General features: G+C 38.3%; 1 protein-coding gene across 4 annotated transcripts; it reads right to left on the bottom strand.

Moving 5' to 3' along the window:
• Positions 1 to 400: 400 nt before the first annotated feature.
• On the bottom strand, positions 401 to 18375 carry LOC126775620 (poxin-like). Of its 4 annotated transcripts, none has more exons than XM_050497671.1 (5): positions 18177 to 18375; positions 8619 to 8768; positions 8100 to 8213; positions 7687 to 7878; positions 401 to 832 (listed from the first exon to the last, which is right to left on the bottom strand). In XM_050497671.1, the coding sequence occupies exons 2-5, from the start codon at positions 8760 to 8762 to the stop codon at positions 557 to 559; spliced, it is 726 nt and encodes a 241-aa protein (XP_050353628.1). In that variant the 5' UTR covers positions 8763 to 8768; positions 18177 to 18375; the 3' UTR covers positions 401 to 556. The 4 variants fall into 4 exon arrangements, with proteins under 4 accessions (XP_050353628.1, XP_050353627.1, XP_050353626.1 ...); XM_050497670.1 differs by lacking the exon at positions 18177 to 18375 and adding an exon at positions 14440 to 14521; XM_050497669.1 differs by lacking the exon at positions 18177 to 18375 and adding an exon at positions 13006 to 13152.
• Between the last annotated feature and the right edge of the window lie 734 nt (positions 18376 to 19109).

Raw genomic sequence — 19109 nt, 5'->3', positions numbered from 1 at the left:
ATGACAATATTAACATGGGATAACTTCTGCATCGCTCGCTTTTTTCCCAAAAACTATCAGCGCTGCTTTAAAATATACACTTTTTTAATTTATTATGATAACGATTAGCAAAATAAAAGGTAGTAGTGCAACGGACCCGTTTGAATACCGACTCGAACAAACCAATTTATAACTGTTAACACTCAATTGTAAATAAACACATAAGCTATACTACTATTACTTAATAATTAAATACCGATTTTTCTCTTTTTGTCATCATCAATTTTACATACGAAAGAAAAGACCACTGTTTAACTAATCGTTCTCACAATATTAAATATTTCGGAAAAGCCGGATTTTGATAATTATTTTAAATAAAGTTAGTAAAATGAACTAAGTAAACTAATTGTGTTCATCAAAATCATCTTGTCGAGAATTTTAGATTTGATATCTTTTGTAAAGATTTTTTTTTTATTTATGAATCAATTCAATATTTTAAACTTATATAGTGTGGTATCATTAAGTGTCTGCATAGCGTACTTAAGGGTTTCGCGTTTTAGGTTTTAAATATAAATCATTACAAATATTCAACATCATTCGCCAAAACCCCACTCAAGTAATGATGGGACAGCTGTCTTCCGTTCTGAGCCATTAGAACTACCCTAGATATCTTGCCTCTCAGCAGAACGGGCCTCGGAGGAGAAGTCGAATTCACTTCTACGGGTGGAAGGCTTTCCACATATTGATTCAACTCTTCCCTTGTCTTAAAGCCTTTATCGCCGTAGTAGGACTTGCCCTCCTCAAGGTCGACGAACTCCCAAGACTTAGAAGTTTCAAAATAACCACCGTCGCCCTAAAATTATAAAAATAAACATTCACACACCATCATCTCCATGGTTATCTATACATATAATAAAAATGTAACTGATCGCTGTCAGTAAATGGAAGATATTTGAGTAAAACTGTTATTGGAGGTCTTTATCAACGCAACAGAACCCAAAACAATGATTGTTAGAATTTTTGTCTGTTTATCTGTGCACGCTAATCTTAGAAATGGCTTAACGGATTTGGGTGCGGTTTTCACTATTGTATCGTGGCTAACTTCACTTCAAATTTAGTGTTTGTTTCATTTCAATCGGTTCATAAATAATAAAGTTATGTCAATTTGAAGAATCACGTCGAACATTTATTCAATAAAAATAAAGATCAATAAAAATGCTATAAAATAACTGTTTAGTCGAATTGACTGAAACTTTAACTACATTTAAATGATAAATTGTAAAATGATGATGATTGAAAGTTTATAAGTACAAAACAAATTTAAAAATAGACAAACTGTCTATTTTGAAATTTGTTTAGTACATGTTCAGAGATTTCACTTCCAGAGATGACACTTCCAATGTGAGTTCAGCTCAGATCTATATATATGATCAATCATATTAAATTAATATTAAATACCCGCGCACCGCCCGCTCGTGCACAAGCTTTTTTCTGATCCTCGGTGTTTTAATTAACTAAGTTGTATAATTATGGCGAAGTTAGGAGCTGCAGATATACTAAAGATGATGCAAAGTTTGGTACTTCCTTTAGAACTTAAAATTAACTCTCTGGTGGACATGGTTCGAAGATTAGAATCAAAATTTGATTTGTTAAATGCAAACATTGAGCAAGACCAGAGTTCAACAGTGGGTAGGAAGATCGAAGATAACTATAATAATCGGACCCATCAGAAGAGCGCGAGGCCAACAACGTCATATTCACAGCAGCACCCAACTAAACAAACAAAAACGAGTGCGAAGATATTGACGCGTAAGATGAAGGAGTTGATGTCAACTAACGACGACAACCGAGCTATGACGAGAACCGGCGAGGACCGAGCAGTCACCGACGATATCAGAGTCCGGACGATCCCCGACGATGTCCGAGTTCGGACGATCACCGATCCTCCGAGCAACGATGCGCCGGCGGCGACATCGTGCGGCGATACAGTTGAAGCTATCGGCCGCCGTCGTAATAAATCGGTGCATAGACAACTAACTGATGCGGCATATTCATCGGTGCGTCCGGCACCGAATGAGTTAAGAGATGTCAACGAGACGGAGCAGTGGACAACAATGCGCCGGCGTAAAATACTTCGTCCAGTCATTCAAGGTATGGGCGAGGTTGACACACAACAGCAATAAAAAAATTGCGTACTATCCATCTGTGGTCAATTCAACATGATACTACTTCCGAAGTCGTACAGGCTTATATACAAAAGAAAAAACCTATGGAAAACACGTATATTGTGGAGAAGTTAGATTTAAAGCATAAAAGATACGCTTCATTTGTAATTACAGTACCAGAAAGTTTATTTTCGTTTTTCATGAAGGCGGAAAATTGGCCCCCAAATAAGAGATTGAACGAATGGTTTCGTAGAAGAAACACCAGTGATCTACGACAAAATTAAACATGGGTCAAATAAGTCTAGTAAAGATAGCGAGTGTTTAGTGTTATACTATCAAAACATACGTGGACTACGCACGAAGTTGCACCAACTAGCTGCCGAAATTAGTGCTTCGCAGATTGATGTATTTTTATTAACGGAGGCATGGTTAACGTCGGGCATTGAAGACGAAGAGGTTGTGCCCCAGGGGTATAGTGTTTTAAGGGCAGACCGGCCAGGTTCTAAACGTGGTGGTGGGGTTTCTATCATAGCACCTCCACGATTTCAGCTTAGACGTCTCCAGAACCTCGCGGGCCAGAACGTGCCTGAAGACTTTTTCCGTACCATCTGGTGCAGTCGCCTGCCCGGAAACATCCAGACCCTTCTCGCATCACAGCCTCATAGCTCACTGGAGACCCTTGCAGACTTGGCCGACAGAGTGCAAGATATAGCATCCCCACCGCACCACATTGCTGCGACATCTGCGCACGGACCCAGTTTACAGTCCATGGCTGGTGAGATAGCCGAATTGCGGAGAATGGTTAAGGATCTGACCCTTGAGCTTGGCAGACGACCCCGCTCGAGGACTCGACATCAGCGCCGTGACAGAAGTGGATCATCCAGACGTTCCGAGTCCAGCTATCGGAAGTATCCGATATGCTGGTATCACCAACGGCTTAGGGACGGCGCAACGAAGTGCATAAAGCCGTGTGACTTTTCGAAGGCGGGAAACTCAAAGCAGTCGGTAATGACGACTACCGATTGCTCCAACCCAACACCAGGTCGTCTATTCGTCACTGACCGCCGGACCAAGAACGAGTTCCTTATCGACACGGGCAGTGACCTGTGCGTATTTCCTCGGGCCCTACACAACCAGTGCAAGCAGACTGGCTATCAACTGTCGGCGGCTAACGGCAGTGTCATCAACACGTATGGTTTTGTTAATTTTAATTTAGATCTAGGCTTACGCAGGGATTTTCCTTGGCGCTTTATTGTTGCGGATGTAACCAAAGCTATCATAGGTGTAGACTTTCTTTGTAAATACAATTTATCTGTAGACGTAAAAAATAAGCGCCTAGTAGACAATATCACCTCACTTACTTCAATTGCTGAGCTTTACTACAATAAAGATACTTGCAATGCTCTTTCTGTAAAGGTCTTGACTGGTGAATCTCGATACCATTCTATTCTGTCGCAATACCAAAGATTAATCCGACCATCCGGTATACCTTGCACACCTAGGCATAACACCGTACACCATATACGCACCACACCTGGACCTCCCATAGCTTGCACTCCCCCAGGTTAGCTCCCGATAAGCTCACCATAGCTAAGCGCGAATTCGAGATTATGCTGAGCAACGGCACTGCACGTCCTTCAGACAGTCCATGGTCGTCGCCATTAAGTTTAGCTCCGAAGAAGGACAACGGATGGCGACCTTGCGGGGACTACCGCAAGCTCAACGCGAGGACAATTCCGGACATGTACCCCATCCGACATATCCACGATTTCGCGCATAATATATCAGGTTGTACAATTTTTTCTACAGTCGACTTGGTTAAAGCTTACAACCAAGTGCCTGTTAGTGAAGATGACATCCCAAAAACTGCCATTACAACCCCGTTTGGTTTGTTCGAGTTCCCATTCATGACCTTTGGTCTCAGAAACGCAGGCCAAACGTTTCAAAGGTTGGTTGACGAGATGACTCGCGGGTTAGATTTTGTTTACCCTTACCTGGATGACTTCCTGGTTTTCTCCAAAAGTCAGGCCGAACACGAGAAGCATCTGCATTAACTGTTCGGGAGAATGCGAGACTGGCATGCTGGTCAACTCAGCCAAGTGTGTCTTCGGTGCCGAGGAGGTAACGTTTTTAGGTTACAGAATTTCGGCAGCTGGTACCAAGCCCTTAGACTCTAAGGTAGACGCCATCAAGCAATTCCCAGTACCTAAAACCGTCCAACAGCTGAGACGTTACCTAGGTATGTTGAATTTTTACAGGCGATTTATACCTCAGGCTGCTAAAATCCAACAGCCCCTCCACGCCTTACTCACCGGTTCAGTGAAGGGCTCCCACCCAGTCCATATATCTGGCGAAGCCCTCGCAGCATTTAACCAGAGTAAGGAGAGTCTTTGTGATGCCACTTTACTTGCACACCCAGATATCCAGGCCAAACTAGCTCTCGTCACAGATGCGTCTGACCAGGCTATGGGGGCAGTCTTGCAGCAACACAAAGATGGGATTTGGCAACCGCTAGCATTTTTCTCACGGAAACTGAGTCCGGCACAGCAAAAGTATTCCCCGTATGATCGCGAGCTTCTTGCTATCTACGAGGGAATCAAACACTTTCGCCATAAGCTAGAGGCGCGACATTTCACAGTCTATACTGACCACAAGCCATTGCTTTACGCCTTCCACGAGAGGAAAAGTAGCAGCTCCCCTCGTCAGTATAGACACCTGGATTTCATAGCGCAGTTCACCACAGACATTCAGCATATATCTGGCAAAGATAATGTTGTTGCTGATGCCTTGTCCCGGGTGGACGCACTACAGAGCCCTGTCGCCATTGAAACACTCGCCAAATCCCAAATCAACGACCCTAAATTAACACTTCTACTCGGTGGTGAATCTTCACTCCGCCTCGAGAAGAAGACAATTGACGGTAGCCTAATGTCACTATACTGTGACGTAAGCACCCCTACGCCGAGACCATTCGTGACTAAATCACTTAGGCGTCAAGTCTTCGACAGTCTGCACTGCCTTAGTCACCCTGGTGCTAATGCGACTGCCAAACTTGTATCGCAGCGATACGTGTGGCCAGGTGTGCGGAAAGACTGCCGCGAATGGTCACGGAAGTGCCTGGATTGCCAACGTGCCAAGGTCACAAGACATGTGACAGCACCATTAGGCACCTTCGAATTACCACGAGCCAGGTTCACTCAAATTCACATTGACCTAGTGGGACCTCTTCCGCCATCTGAAGGTTTCAAATATTGCCTCACAGCTGTAGACCGTTTTACTAGATGGCCTGAGGCGATACCTATCGCAGACATAACAGCTGAGACGGTTGGCAAGGCACTGCTGTCGGGATGGATATCCCGTTTTGGCTGTCCGACAGACATCGTTACCGACCGCGGACGTCAGTTCGAGTCCGCTCTGTTTAACTGCCTGTCCAAGATAGCCGGGTTTCATCATCGACGAACCACCGCCTACCACCCCGCATGCAATGGTCTTATAGAGCGATTTCATCGTCAGCTGAAATCATCGATCATGTGCCATGCCGATAGCCATTGGACCGAATCGCTACTTCTGGTCCACCTTGGCATGCGCAGTTGCATCAAAGAAGATCTCAACTCTTCATCCGCGGAGCTCGTATATGGCGAACCTCTTCGCCTCCCCGGAGAATTTTTCAATTCCTGTGTAGACGGTACCACGGACCTTTCCGACTTCACCGCTCGCCTGCACAGGATAATTAATAATCTCCGACCCTCTCCAGCCTCACGTCACGTGAATAATAAAGTCTTCGTATTTAAAGACCTCGCTTCCTCCACCCACGTATTTCTCAGGGAAGACGCGGTGCGGGGATCCTTACAACCACCATACACCGGCCCTTATAAGGTTGTACAAAGTGGAGACAAAGTCTTTAGAATCCTAGTCAAGGGTAAACAGGTCTCCATCTCCATCGACCGTCTAAAACCAGCGTACATGGCCACAGAACCCGCCACAAGCATCGAAGTCCAGCACGGCAACATCAGCCAAGCTAAAGATGCTGTGTGCCCCGATGTCCGAGCAACTCGCTCGGGTCGAAAGGTCCGATTCCCGGATTTTTACCGTCCGTAGGGACGCTCTCTGGGGAAGAGTGATGTGGCGTCCACCACATGTGCATCCCACTAACATACATACTTACACACATATTATAAACATACATAAACACACATCCAAACAAACATACTACACAACACATTCCAACTCAACATAGAATATTGGATTGACGACACAACGGACGATCGAACGTACACAGTGGACAACCGCATTGCTTATCTCCGTTGTGACGTCGTCCTTTGTTCTGTGTTGAGGCCCCGACTACCGGTGCAAGCGCATTGGAACGACGGATCTTTTATATTGGCTACGAATGATCCTACCAACGTTTACGACTTACGCATTATTCATTATTCTACCACCGTCATAACCGTTACTTGCGCTTAAAAATAATTCGCTTTGTGTTTAAGTATTGTGCTCGTGTTTATGTGTACATATGTGATCTTCTATGCCTGTATAACGTTATTTCTTCTGTGTGCATATATTGTGTGTATAACGTGTATATAATATACACGTTTATGGACCATCCGCGTGAGTTTCATTTCTTATTATAATATTCTCACAGACCCTAACACACGCATCACTTACCCATAGTATCTTACATCGCTTGATAAGTGTACAGGTTGAGATCCAACTGTCTGATGGCCAGCACGGATTCAGAGTTGGTCGTTCGACTACGAGTAACTTATTATCATTTCACTCATACACTGCTATGGCTGTGGATAGAGGCTTTCAAATTGACACTGCATATTTTGATTTCCGGAAGGCGTTTGATACGGTCGATAACGATTTATTGCTCCGTAAATTTGCAGCCGCCGGATTTACTCCTGCCTTGTTACAATTTTTCTCCTGCTACCTCCGTAACCGGAGGCAGTATGTGCAGTTTAATGGACAACTCTCAGAACCGTATTTTAGGTTTTCCGGAATAAGTCAAGGTTCCAATTTAGGGCCTCTTGAGTTTCTGATTTTTATTAACGATTTGCCTGATGCTGTTAGATGATTTGAAATTATTGTTAAAAATCAAAACGCCATCGGATTGCTTGATGTTACAAAAAGACATCCAAAATGTTGAAGAATGGAGTAAGCAGAATAGGCTTATGTTTAATGATGAAAAGTGCTCTATAATATCATTCACACGCGCAAACATGTCAGTCAAGTACGACTATCGTTTAAACGACGTTGTTCTAGGGCGGCAATCTACTATCAAAGACTAAGGAGTCTTGATGAGTCATAACCGTGAGCTTTACCGACCATGTGTACAAGATACTAAAACGGCATACAAATCCCAAGTTTTGTTTTGAGGCAGTCAAAAAACCTTGAAAGTGTTGCTGCGGTCAAAATTTTGTACAACTGTTTCGTCAGAAGCACTTTAGAAAGTAACTCAGTTATTTGGAGTCCACATGAGGTAAAATACAAACTCATGGTGGAGAAACTCGGAAGCGAGCGGTGGCACTCGCCTGCGTACCTCGAAGGCGGACACGGCGTAGTGGTGTCCGAGGCGCGCGGTGAGCACGGAGGCGAGCGCGCCGGCGCGCGTGACGAGCGGCGCGCCGCCCACGTAGCGGTTGGCGGACTCGAAGCTGGGCGCAGCGCGCCACTGCGCCAGCCGCCCGTCGCTCGACACCAGCAGGATACGCTTGCTGCGGTTCAGGAACACCTGCGCGAGCAGCTACAGTGTTATTGACGCCGGCCTCCTGGGCTATGTCGCTTAATCTACTGCAAAACTAACTCGTGTGCCTGACATTACACCGACTTACCTACAATTTAAACCTAAATAAAGCGATTCGAATTTTTGCTGTTAGTGCAGAGTAAAGCTAGCCTTGGGTGAGGTACTCGTACATTAGGCGTATGTTATGTGCATGTACATAATTATATCACCTTCTCGGCGGTGTTCTCGTCGAGGCGCACGAAGGCGAGGTCCTCTAGCGGCGCGAGCAGGTCCGGTGTGAACACGTCGCAATAGTGGTGCGTGTTCCGCGACATCTGTTCTACCTGTATTCAGTTGTTGCTTATTTGCTATTACGGTAGAAAGTATAACATAAATGATCACACGCCTGTAGACGCTTATTCTCAACGAAGACTAAAGCCAACGGCACATATTAAAGCGCACAAGAGTATGCGCGAACAAAAGTTCACTTTGTATTCCTTAATTCTCTCACCGGAAAGAGTTAAGGTGTCATTGATGCCATTAGTCTTTAGTCTTTGTAACTATATCTTCTCTATCTATCTTATTGGATGAGTTCATAGACAATTTAGTACTTTTATTGTTCTGACATATTCCTAACATCGAGGAATCTAGATATGTAATTTTATTTACGAACATTTTGTTTATATTAAATGTTTACGATTATTTAAACACTACGTAACTGAAAATAATTTCCTACACCAATAACTGACCTGTTCTGGCGTGGCACAGTGAATAGGAAGTACAGAGCCGAAGCTAGCAAACTTCTTGCCGTCTCGCTCATGCAGATCAGCCGGTATGTGCATCTCCTCCACCAAACCCTTGTACAACTCATTCAGAACTGTCCTTTTCGTCATCGTATACTAAAATAGAAAAAAAAACATAAATCAATGCATAAAAATATAATTTAACGTAACATACTTATAAAACGCTATTAAAACGTATCTATATCTCATTCACTCTTCGTTTTGATAAATTACACTTAGTTTCGTATCATTATCGTTTATGTATATTAAGTACCTGCCTATATTGCGCAGTAGAAGATTTACATTACTTTAATTTAATTACACACACATACATTATTTTAATTACATTGTAAAATATATATTTTAACCATCTGTTACATCGCCAATGCGCCACCAACCTTAGGAACTAGAATGTTATGTCCCTTGTGCCTGTAGTTACACTGGATCACCCACCCTTTAAACTGGATACAAAACTATACTAAGTATTACTGTTTAGCAGTAGAATATGCGTCGTGTGGGTGGTAATACCTAGGCAGTATTGTCTCACAAAATAATTATTAATTCCATGTAGTCGGGTAATAGAGCCAAGAAATATATTTTTGTACTTTGTAATGTGTGTGTTGAATGTTCGTCATAATTTCTAGTGAAATTATTCATGTTTTAAGTTTTTATACAATTGTTGGAGAACCGTGGGCATATATTCTAAATACTTATTTAATTTGTTTATTTTTATATTATTTAACATAACCTTCATAAAACTATCGTCAAGATATGAAGATTAATAACCACTGATAAATAATAAGTAAGTAAATACATTGTGCGGTGAATAAATTGCGATAGATTGTGGTTTGAGATGTTAATGATAAAACGTAAAAGATTTTTGGTCAAACTTTGTCAATTCTATAACATACAAGTACCTACTAACGTACGTAACATTGTTTTTATGATTTACGAGTTACGACCATATGGATTTAATAAAATGCCTACTAAAAGATTACAATAGCAAAACTTTTTAGCAATTTATATTTGTGCACTATAGGTCAATATTTTTTGTCGGATTTAAAAATTTAAATTTATTATACACCTCTTGTAATTTTTATAAAATTATAAACAATAAAATAAGACAACTTAAAAAGCAAGAGAATAAGGCTTAAAATCTATTTCTATAGTTAAACAAAAAAAAAACAATTTGAATTTTAGGTTAGGTTGAATTTCGGTGCTGGCAACAGCAAAGTATAATTATTTTTTATAGACAACTAACTGTGCTTATAATTGCAATAATGAGAAAAAATAACGTTAACTTCAAGATCAATTTATTTTGTCACACGTCAAAACGTGCTGAAATTAGCTAAGTACAACTTTACTAAAGAAAGCAATGGGCGCTAAAAACTCACCCCAATTCCTTACGTCGACTCTGTTTCAGTCGTATTATATGATTTGGTGCTTTTATTGTTCTTTTCTATGATATTAATCTACGAAAATTTGAGACTAGAAACAGAGCGCGTAGCTGAAATAAGTTTTCGTATTAAAAAATTTGATTTTTTAAAACGAAAACTCCAAGTCCTGAAGGAAAGCATACACGAGAGCGGATGCACAACGCATTATACAGATTGGTCATGACCTAATTTCGTGTTTTCAACGTTTCACTTGATGAACGGAAAGCTAGCAGTCTCAATGGAATACCAGCCATAGTGCTGAAGAAGTGCGCGGCGGAGCTGTCTCTTGTGTTAACGCGCCTTTTCCAACTTTCTCTCTATTCGGGATGTGTGCTGGAGGCTTGGAGAAGAGCTAATATGCAAGCGGTTCCCAAAAAAGGGGATCGGTCTGACCCGGAAAATTATCGACCAATAGCTATCACCTCAATACTTCATAAGTTGATAGAATGGATACTAAGCAACCAACTGATCCATTACCTAGAAGACCACTGTCTAATCTAATAAATAGTCAATACGAGTTTCGACCAAAACGGTCCACAGGTGATCTTCTAGCGTACGTAACACACCTCTGGGGTGAAGCTATCGACAAGCATTAGGAATCGTTGGCTGTCAGCCTCGATATCTCCAAGGCTTTCGACAGGGTCTAGCACAGAAGTCTCCTCTCGAGCTGCCGGCATATGGTCTGCCTGCTCAGCTTTGCACCTGGATTGCCAGCTTCCTAAACAAGCGTAGCCTTTGTGTTTTAGTTGATGGTTACGCTTCACAATTCTATGTAGTGAATGCTGGGGTCCCCCAGGGATCTGTGCTATCTCCCACACTCTTTCTTTTGTATATAAATGATATGCTCTCTCTTGGGAACATACATTGCTATGCAGACGATAGTACGGTGCAAGGTGGATACCACGGCCGCGCAGTGGCTGGGCGAACGGGAATTGAGGAGAGGATCTTGTCATTGAACTCGATAGGACGTTACAACTCATCGCCAAATAGGGCTCTGGTAATCTTGTTGAGCTTAATGCCAAGAAAATACAGGTAGCGCTCTCACAGCAAAAAAGTCACCATTTTCCCTTCTTCCCTCTCTCTATGGTACTCCGCTGGTGTTACAAATCAAAATCACCATGCTGGGAATTGACGTTCGCTGCGACCTTACTCCAAGGGCTGCATCGATGCTGTTATAAAAACAGCTTCACGGAAACTCGAGTTCTGAACAAGGTGCGCCGTTTTTTCACGCCACAACAACTGTGCTTGTTATACAAAACACAGGTACGGTCTTGCATTGAATATTGCTCGCACCTTTGGGATGACTCCACTAAGTTCACCTACTGGAAACCTTGGATCGGTTGCAGCGACGTAAAGGTCACAAACACCTTGGCATCTTGAGGCATCTTGCGGGCCGGCAAGGCGGGGTCGGCTAGTGCACTTAGTGTACATTCTTCCCGAGTGTACTGGCCGTTGTTGCGTTTGGACTCTACTACTCTTACCATCAGGTCGAGTAGTCATTTGCCCTCCCGGAAATATATAAAAAAAATTAAAATCATATGATTGTTATATCAAATCATATCAGATTGTTCTTGAATGATTGTTCTTTTGAAGTATTATGTTAGTATTTACAAATTGAAAACTAATTAATTTATCTACACGAACCATATTTTATTACAGATAAAATACATTGCTATGTTACAAGAGGTTAACAATATTTTGTTATTATATATATGTATAATAATATATTAATAATATGTATTGAACTGTAAATAAGTATTTTTTTCTCTTTTGACAAATAGGGCGTCGATAATACATAAATACATTAATATACGATAAACCACATTGAAAATTTATACACTGGACAAAACGACCAAATAGAATAAATGTTTCCAATGTATTTCAGAACACATATATATATTGTGTCCTTTGCAAAAATATCTCGCATCTCGATAAAAACAAACATTACTTTTTAAATTATGATAAATACAAACAACCAAGATTGCCGGACAGTATTGGACAGTTTGGGCGTTCGAGAGTAACCTATTAGATAAATTATATACATACATGGTTTAATCTTACATACTTATAGAAATTTGTGATACGCATTGTATGGCTTCATGCATCGATTGAGTCAAAACATTGATGACTAGGTTTCTAGTCACGAGTCGTATTTGATATTTGCTTACAAAAATTGAAGAGGCTTTGCAAAGCGTGCTACGTATTAGCTAGTAGGTAATCCAAGCTAATCCACCATCGCCCATAAACACTGGAGCTATCATAAGTGCTTTTTCTTGAACCGATAATACGCCACTACGAGATCTAACATGGACATTGTACCCATCCAGACCGCTTGCAAAAAGTCCCTAACTCCCTACAAACGGTAATACATGACCAAGAATAATGCTCAAACTTTTCGAATTTAATTTTGTTTAAATTGTTTGATAATAAGATTATTTTATAGCCTTACATCAGAATCAGAGTAGGTAGATACGCTGTACAGCCAACGTAGTGACATTTTTACGATTTTTGTTCACCTTAAAGATTTACTATATTTTTGTATGATATTGTTTGATGTTCGGATATCGTGTTTCCCATTAATCTGAAGGAGGCAAAATATGTCTCCTAAAACCTTAATTAATATATATAAACCATAATAAAGCTTTATATACTATACCTTTATTGATCTTACTTGATTGTATTATCATGTTCATGTTTTACCTGTGTGTGTGTGGTTATATATATATATATATATATATATATATATATATATATATATATATATATATATATATATATGTATATGTATATCTTTGTTAAATATTAGTGGTAGTGTAATTATAAATGGAAAGTCAGCTGATCTATGTATCGTTCTATATTACTGTTATAAATGTCATTTCACTGTGTTTCCTTAAATAAATAAATTCGGTCGTACTTACAGCTACAAAAGATTTTTATGAAACGATGTTTTAACACGCAATCAAAAGCAACACTGGTGTGAATTAAATAGTTCGGTTTATTGTGCTGATAACGTCTTGCGATATCAGTAATTGACTCAAAGTCTTATTTACATCAAAATAAACGTTACAATTTTATTGTGAATTCGATCCAAACATCGACCACCTTAAAAATATCCAGCAACCATGTGACGGAGGTAATGTTAACAAAGGATCTGACGTCACATTGCGGACTAACCAATAGCATTGTATTTTGATAATTTCAATTGCGCATCTGGAGTTATCCATTTGAGATCATTTTACAAAAAAAAATCGGCGTGAAAATATATTTAGTTTTGCGTTACAGCACATCGAACTTCATAGGAAAGAATCGTTATATCTAAATGATTTATCACATGTCTAAAATTTCATTTGTCGTTCATTTTTATATATTTTATAATAGCTTTGTGCAAGCTCGTCTGGGTAGGTACCACCCACTCATCAGATATTCTACCGCAAAACAGCAGTACTTGGTATTGTTGTGTTCCGGTTTGAAGGGTGAGTGAGCCAGTGTAATTACAGGCACAAGGGACATCTTAGTTCCCAAGGTTGGTGGCGCATTAGTAATGTAAGCGATAGTTAACATTTCTTACAATGCCAATGTCTAAGGGCGTTTGGTGACCACTTACCATCAGGTGGCCCTTAGGGTCCGTTCACACAGACCGGCTCGGAGAGCATCGGCCTGCTTTTTTCTTTTCACACAGACCGGGTCGTATACGCTTGGAATTGGCCGGAGCGGAGCCGCCAACTATTTCACATCGACCGGCTGGAAGAGATCTGAAAGCGGGTGCGAGCGAGAAAGAGCACGCAAGCGGAGCCGGTCGGCTCCTTTTATTACTTCACACGAAGCGCGTTCAGGCATTTTTAATGACAAAAAAGGTGCAAATGCAAAAATAAACTTTACTACAATCACTCAAAACACTGTTTCCAACGTGATAAAAATCTGCTCTCCTCTCCGAGCCGGTCTGTGTGAACGGACCCTTATGCTCGTCCGCCTTCCTATTCTATTAAAAAAAAAGTATATACTAATATAATAATATAGTATATACATAAATACAAAATTGATTCGTACGAATTTAACAAGCAAGAGCAAATCCTACAAATATGTTTCCTGGCTCCCTAAACAAATACCATTCGTTTGCTGTGGGTCTGGGATAACTACTCAGCGTCCCTTACGTAAAAATAAAAATTATAAAAATATTTTAAAAAGAAAAAAAAAAAATTAAAATGAATAAAAATATTTACATTAGCGGTTACACTGAATTTCCATGATTATTTTACTACTAATTTTCCTTTGGGATTGATTACTCAGAGTAATTTTTTTTATTGGTTATTGTGGTAATAAAAACTATAACAAATTAGTTAGGGGACACTTACCTATTTTTTAATATCAAATTGTGAGTGAATTTAAGGACCGTCGAACAGAAACTACCTAAGTTTGAGTCGGTTTGATTCAAAATCACAACAACAACATTGGACTATATTCTATGAAATGTCGAGGTATTAGATCTGCGCACCGCGACAACGACATCTATATTTGACGTAACGGCGAGAAACTGACATATGTCTCTTTCGCACCAACGAAAAATAAGCACCGAAAGAGAAAGATAGTTAATTGAAAGGTATACCTTTAGAGACTTTTCGAAAATTTTCGTTTGATGAGATTCGATAGACGGCACATAATGTTTCAAACAGGGTTGATTCAAAAATTTGGCATTTATTTATTATTGTAAAAGAATATTTTTATTTTAATATTTACTTTAATATAGAGGTATTCTTATTATAATACATATTCTTAATAAACAAAAAACGACAAAGTATATTTTACAGAATGTTAATAAGTTTTTTTACACTTTATAGTATAAATGTCTTGAGTTAACCTGTATTACGGAAATTTTAAATCACATAAAAAATATTTAACAAATACTTATAAACGTAGGTGATAAATATAATATATATCTAAATATCATTATTCCATATCTTCAATGTTAAATTCTGGCCGTATCGTATTACCATCCCAAATATATAACAAAACTAATTATAAAGATTAAAAAGGCCTTACGTTATTTAAAAAGAAGTAAATCGTATTTATTTATGAATATTTTTATAAATCACTCACCGCATAGCTTTTAGCTTCAACACACAATACAAATAAACTTTGTAAGATCAATATTTTAATTTGTCTACACATCGTCTTGTTAAAGAATAAAATACGAAATGAGCTTCGTCTACTCGTATTATTACATTTATATTACATCATACGATGATATTCATAAATTAGGGAAATCACCAAACTTAATATTATAAGATTTTTACGAATCAAGCAAGTGTCGAGTGTGGGATAATAAAACATGTGCCTATTTAGACGTACATACACAATTTATTTTATATGCATACAGATAGATAAGTGATACATTTTGAAGTAGCAAGATATTTGAACATAAAAGTAGAACCAGGCGACATAAGTGCAGTTTTCGTTTTTCTTAATGTATACCAAACACCGTGGACATGATTATCATATATGTACATAATATTGTTTTTTATATAACATGATAACTTATATATTATATATTGCAATATATTATGTCATGGTAGTAAAAGCAGCTAGTGCATAAGGACCTAGACTCCTAGGTCCTAGGTTAACGTCGGACGGTCGGTCAGTAGCAACGTGAAATTTGAAAATTTTTATACTTTCCACAACAAGCTGAAATCTTTTTCTGGCCGTGTCGTATTACCGTCCCATCGGAGTTTGGCACCGACGTAAGGATTATCGTATCTATGCGCAGTTCGAAAGTTATTTGAAGGTAGCGCTTTGTGCAAGTCTATCTGACTACCCACCCATTCATCACTTATTCTACCGCCAAACAACAATAGTTAGTAATGTTGCGTTCTGGTTTGAAAGGTGAGTGAGAGGTACTAGATTGTTAAACTCAACGCTACAACCAACGCGTATATAATTTAGAATAACCTAATATTTATTGAAGTTAATTTGATTATAAATTTTGTTTTAATGTTATTTAACTTCGTGATATGATTTTTACAACTACCGACATTATAATGATTTAACTTTTGTATAAAAAGCGATGTATTTACAATGAACGATCATAATTATTGTTGAACTTGAGCAGGGTGGTTACTCTGCCTGTTTAAATAAATATTGTTAATGACCACCCAACACTTCTTTCGCTATCCTGGCCCACCTTCTGTTTCAAGATATAACATCTTAGTTGCCAAGATTGGTAGCGCATTGGTTATGTAAGGGATGGTTATTTAATTATTATTAATATTTCTTAGACCCTTTATTCCAGTATTCCTAACTAATTTAAATTTAAAAAAAAGTTTGGTGTAATATATAATCACATTAACATAAGAAGAGTTTACTATCTCATCATTTAACAATCAACTGTAGAGGGCGGCGCAGGCGTCAACTCGCCCAGCGTGTTTTACTCTTACTTTCAGTATAACCATATGTCTTCCTGTGGTCATTATCAGTGTAGTCTAAAATGGTTGATCTCAATTTTTTTAGTTTGTTTTTATACAGTTTATTTTAGAAATACAGCCAATCGCCACATTTGCACCATAAGAAATATGAATCCCGAACCTTAGTTATTTGAGTCACAGGCATGACGACAGTGTTTTTTTTAATATAAGCAGATTACTATAATGCAACTGAAAAATCAACATCGCATTCTAACGGTTGCCTTTCCATGCCAACAGAATTAAACAGAAATAATTTCTACCTTTGTTTCATGATATGCAATTAAACTATGATCTATAAAATTTATTAAAATAAATTAAATTGAAGTGTATGTAATATCAAAATAACTGCGATACTTATGTTAATTTGGCTTTTTGTAAGTTATTAAAACAAATACTATAATTATTTTTATATTTTTGTCTGTTTATCTTTTGTTGTTACAAATGCTTTTATTTCATCGAAATCTGTTCAGTTTATCAAAAGTTAATATTAAATATTATATAAAAGTTTACCTACATATATCTACATGTTTATCGCCATATTTAGTCATTTAAGTAGGTTTATAATCATTATTACTTTATTTGAAATTATTTTTTTTTTATATAGAATAGGAAGGTGGACGAGCATATGGGCCACCTGATGGTAAGTGGTCACCAAACGCCCTTAGACATTGGCATTGTAAGAAATGTCAACCATCGCTTATAGCCAATGCGCCACCAACCTTGGGAACTAAGATTTTATGTCCCTTGTGCCTGTAATTACACTGGCTCACTCACCCTTCAAACCGGAACACAACAATATCAAGTATTGCTGTTTTGCGGTAGAATATCTGATGAGTGGGTGGTACCTACCCAGACGAGCTTGCACAAAGCCCTACCACCAGTAAAATTCCCCTGGGATCGGATACAAACATTGTTTTGCGTCCGTTAATATTGCTAGGCTTAAGACTTTTTAAACTTCCATGTACAATACAAATATATCGCGGGTAAATCCGCAGGATACTAGTAGGTAATTATTAATTACGATTTGAAATGAAATTTTAAATATTAAAATAATTTCGTTAATCTGGCTAAAAATAATACTTTAAAACCAATGGAGAATGGAGTGCATAGAACCTTACATGAACAGGACAAGCAATAAAATCCCACTGGGTAATAGGAAAGATCACTTTTTTTGTTCTCGAATTTATCGCTTCAAAGATCTCCATTTTCATCTTAATTGTTATAGCCATTTCAAGTTTGTTACTGTTCATATATTATTATTAGGAGATTATTTATTAATAGATTATTTATATTATTTCCTCATCTCATATTAAATTGACAACCCTATTAACTCATACCATAATTACATGCAAATTTGAAAAGAATCAAAGTAAAGTATATTTTATTGCAACGTACTACAATTTAAATTACCAAATAGACATAGACTGGAACATGTTGAACGGGATTTCCCTTATTGCATCGAATAATAGTATAAAGAAAAAAAGCTAATGTTTGTTTATGGTTAAGTGGTTCACACAAAACATATTATTTAATACGTCAATGTATTTGCGATAAATTATTTAAAGATTACTAATTCATATAACGTGTAAAAATTTCTAAAATAAGTATTTCTAAATATAATAATGACCACTTACCCTATAAAATAATTGAAGCCATCTTTGTGTGAATGTTGGATTTTATTCGAAGATATTTATTTCCTAGAAATAAATTTTGTATATTTTTAAACAATAATATGTAATTATTTTTCTTTGTGGAGATAAGTGGTACAAATTATTTGTAGTGTTGGCACAGATAAATATCTCAAATAGGGGATTCTTGAACTATAGACAAGTTTTTATTTTTATAAGAATAAAATAAATATTACACGAAGGTAACGCATTGTTAAATCTGTATTCTTTTTCGTCTTGTTTTTTATGTTATAGGTAGGCGGACGAGCAAACGAGCCATTTGATGGTAAGTGGCCACCACCGCCCATAAAAATTGGCGTTGTAAGATATTTTAACCATTCCTTATGTCACCAATGCGTCACTAACCATGATAAATAAGATATTAGGTCCCTTGTGCTTGTAGTTACACTGGCTCACTCGTCCTTATAACCGGAACGCAACAGTACTAAGTATAGCTGCTTAGCATTAAAATATCTAATGAGTGGGTGGTACCTACTAAGACGGACTTGCACAAAGCTCCAGCACCTATAGACAAATAAAACACTGACATCGAATTTCATTGGTCGAGATTTTGAATAATGTATGATATTCACTATGGGTTTGCGATAAATGGCGTTTTTAATGTCCGCGATGTAATCCGACCTTTGGAAGATACATTAAAGTGGTTGTAACTAGTTAAGTGGAATAGCATTTTATAGATAAAGATAAATTAATCAAGAACTGTTTGTGTATAAACACCAGAACTATTAGCAAATCGCTTTGTAGGTCTTTGTAAATCTAAGGATTGTTTATCTTTACTCCTTCTTCGACTGGAATAGTGCGTAGAAAAAAACCTAAACATTACTTTTTAACCCTTAAAATAGGTTATCAAAATATGAGTATGTAAGCATTGTTATCACC

Source organism: Nymphalis io, chromosome 18 (genome assembly GCF_905147045.1).
Source record: "Nymphalis io chromosome 18, ilAglIoxx1.1, whole genome shotgun sequence".
Lineage (NCBI taxonomy): Eukaryota > Metazoa > Arthropoda > Insecta > Lepidoptera > Nymphalidae > Nymphalis > Nymphalis io.
This window is presented reverse-complemented; position numbering and strand designations above follow the sequence as displayed.

Coding starts and splice junctions, on each gene's coding strand:
- LOC126775620 (XM_050497671.1), bottom strand. CDS start 8,762: ATGACGAAAAGGACAGTTCTGAATGAGTTGTACAAGGGTTTGGTGGAG. Junction 8,214..8,618: donor ACTGTGCCACGCCAGAACAG/GTCAGTTATTGG, acceptor AACTGAATACAG/GTAGAACAGATGTCGCGGAA. Junction 833..7,686: donor ACGCCGTGTCCGCCTTCGAG/GTACGCAGGCGA, acceptor TTATAATTTTAG/GGCGACGGTGGTTATTTTGA.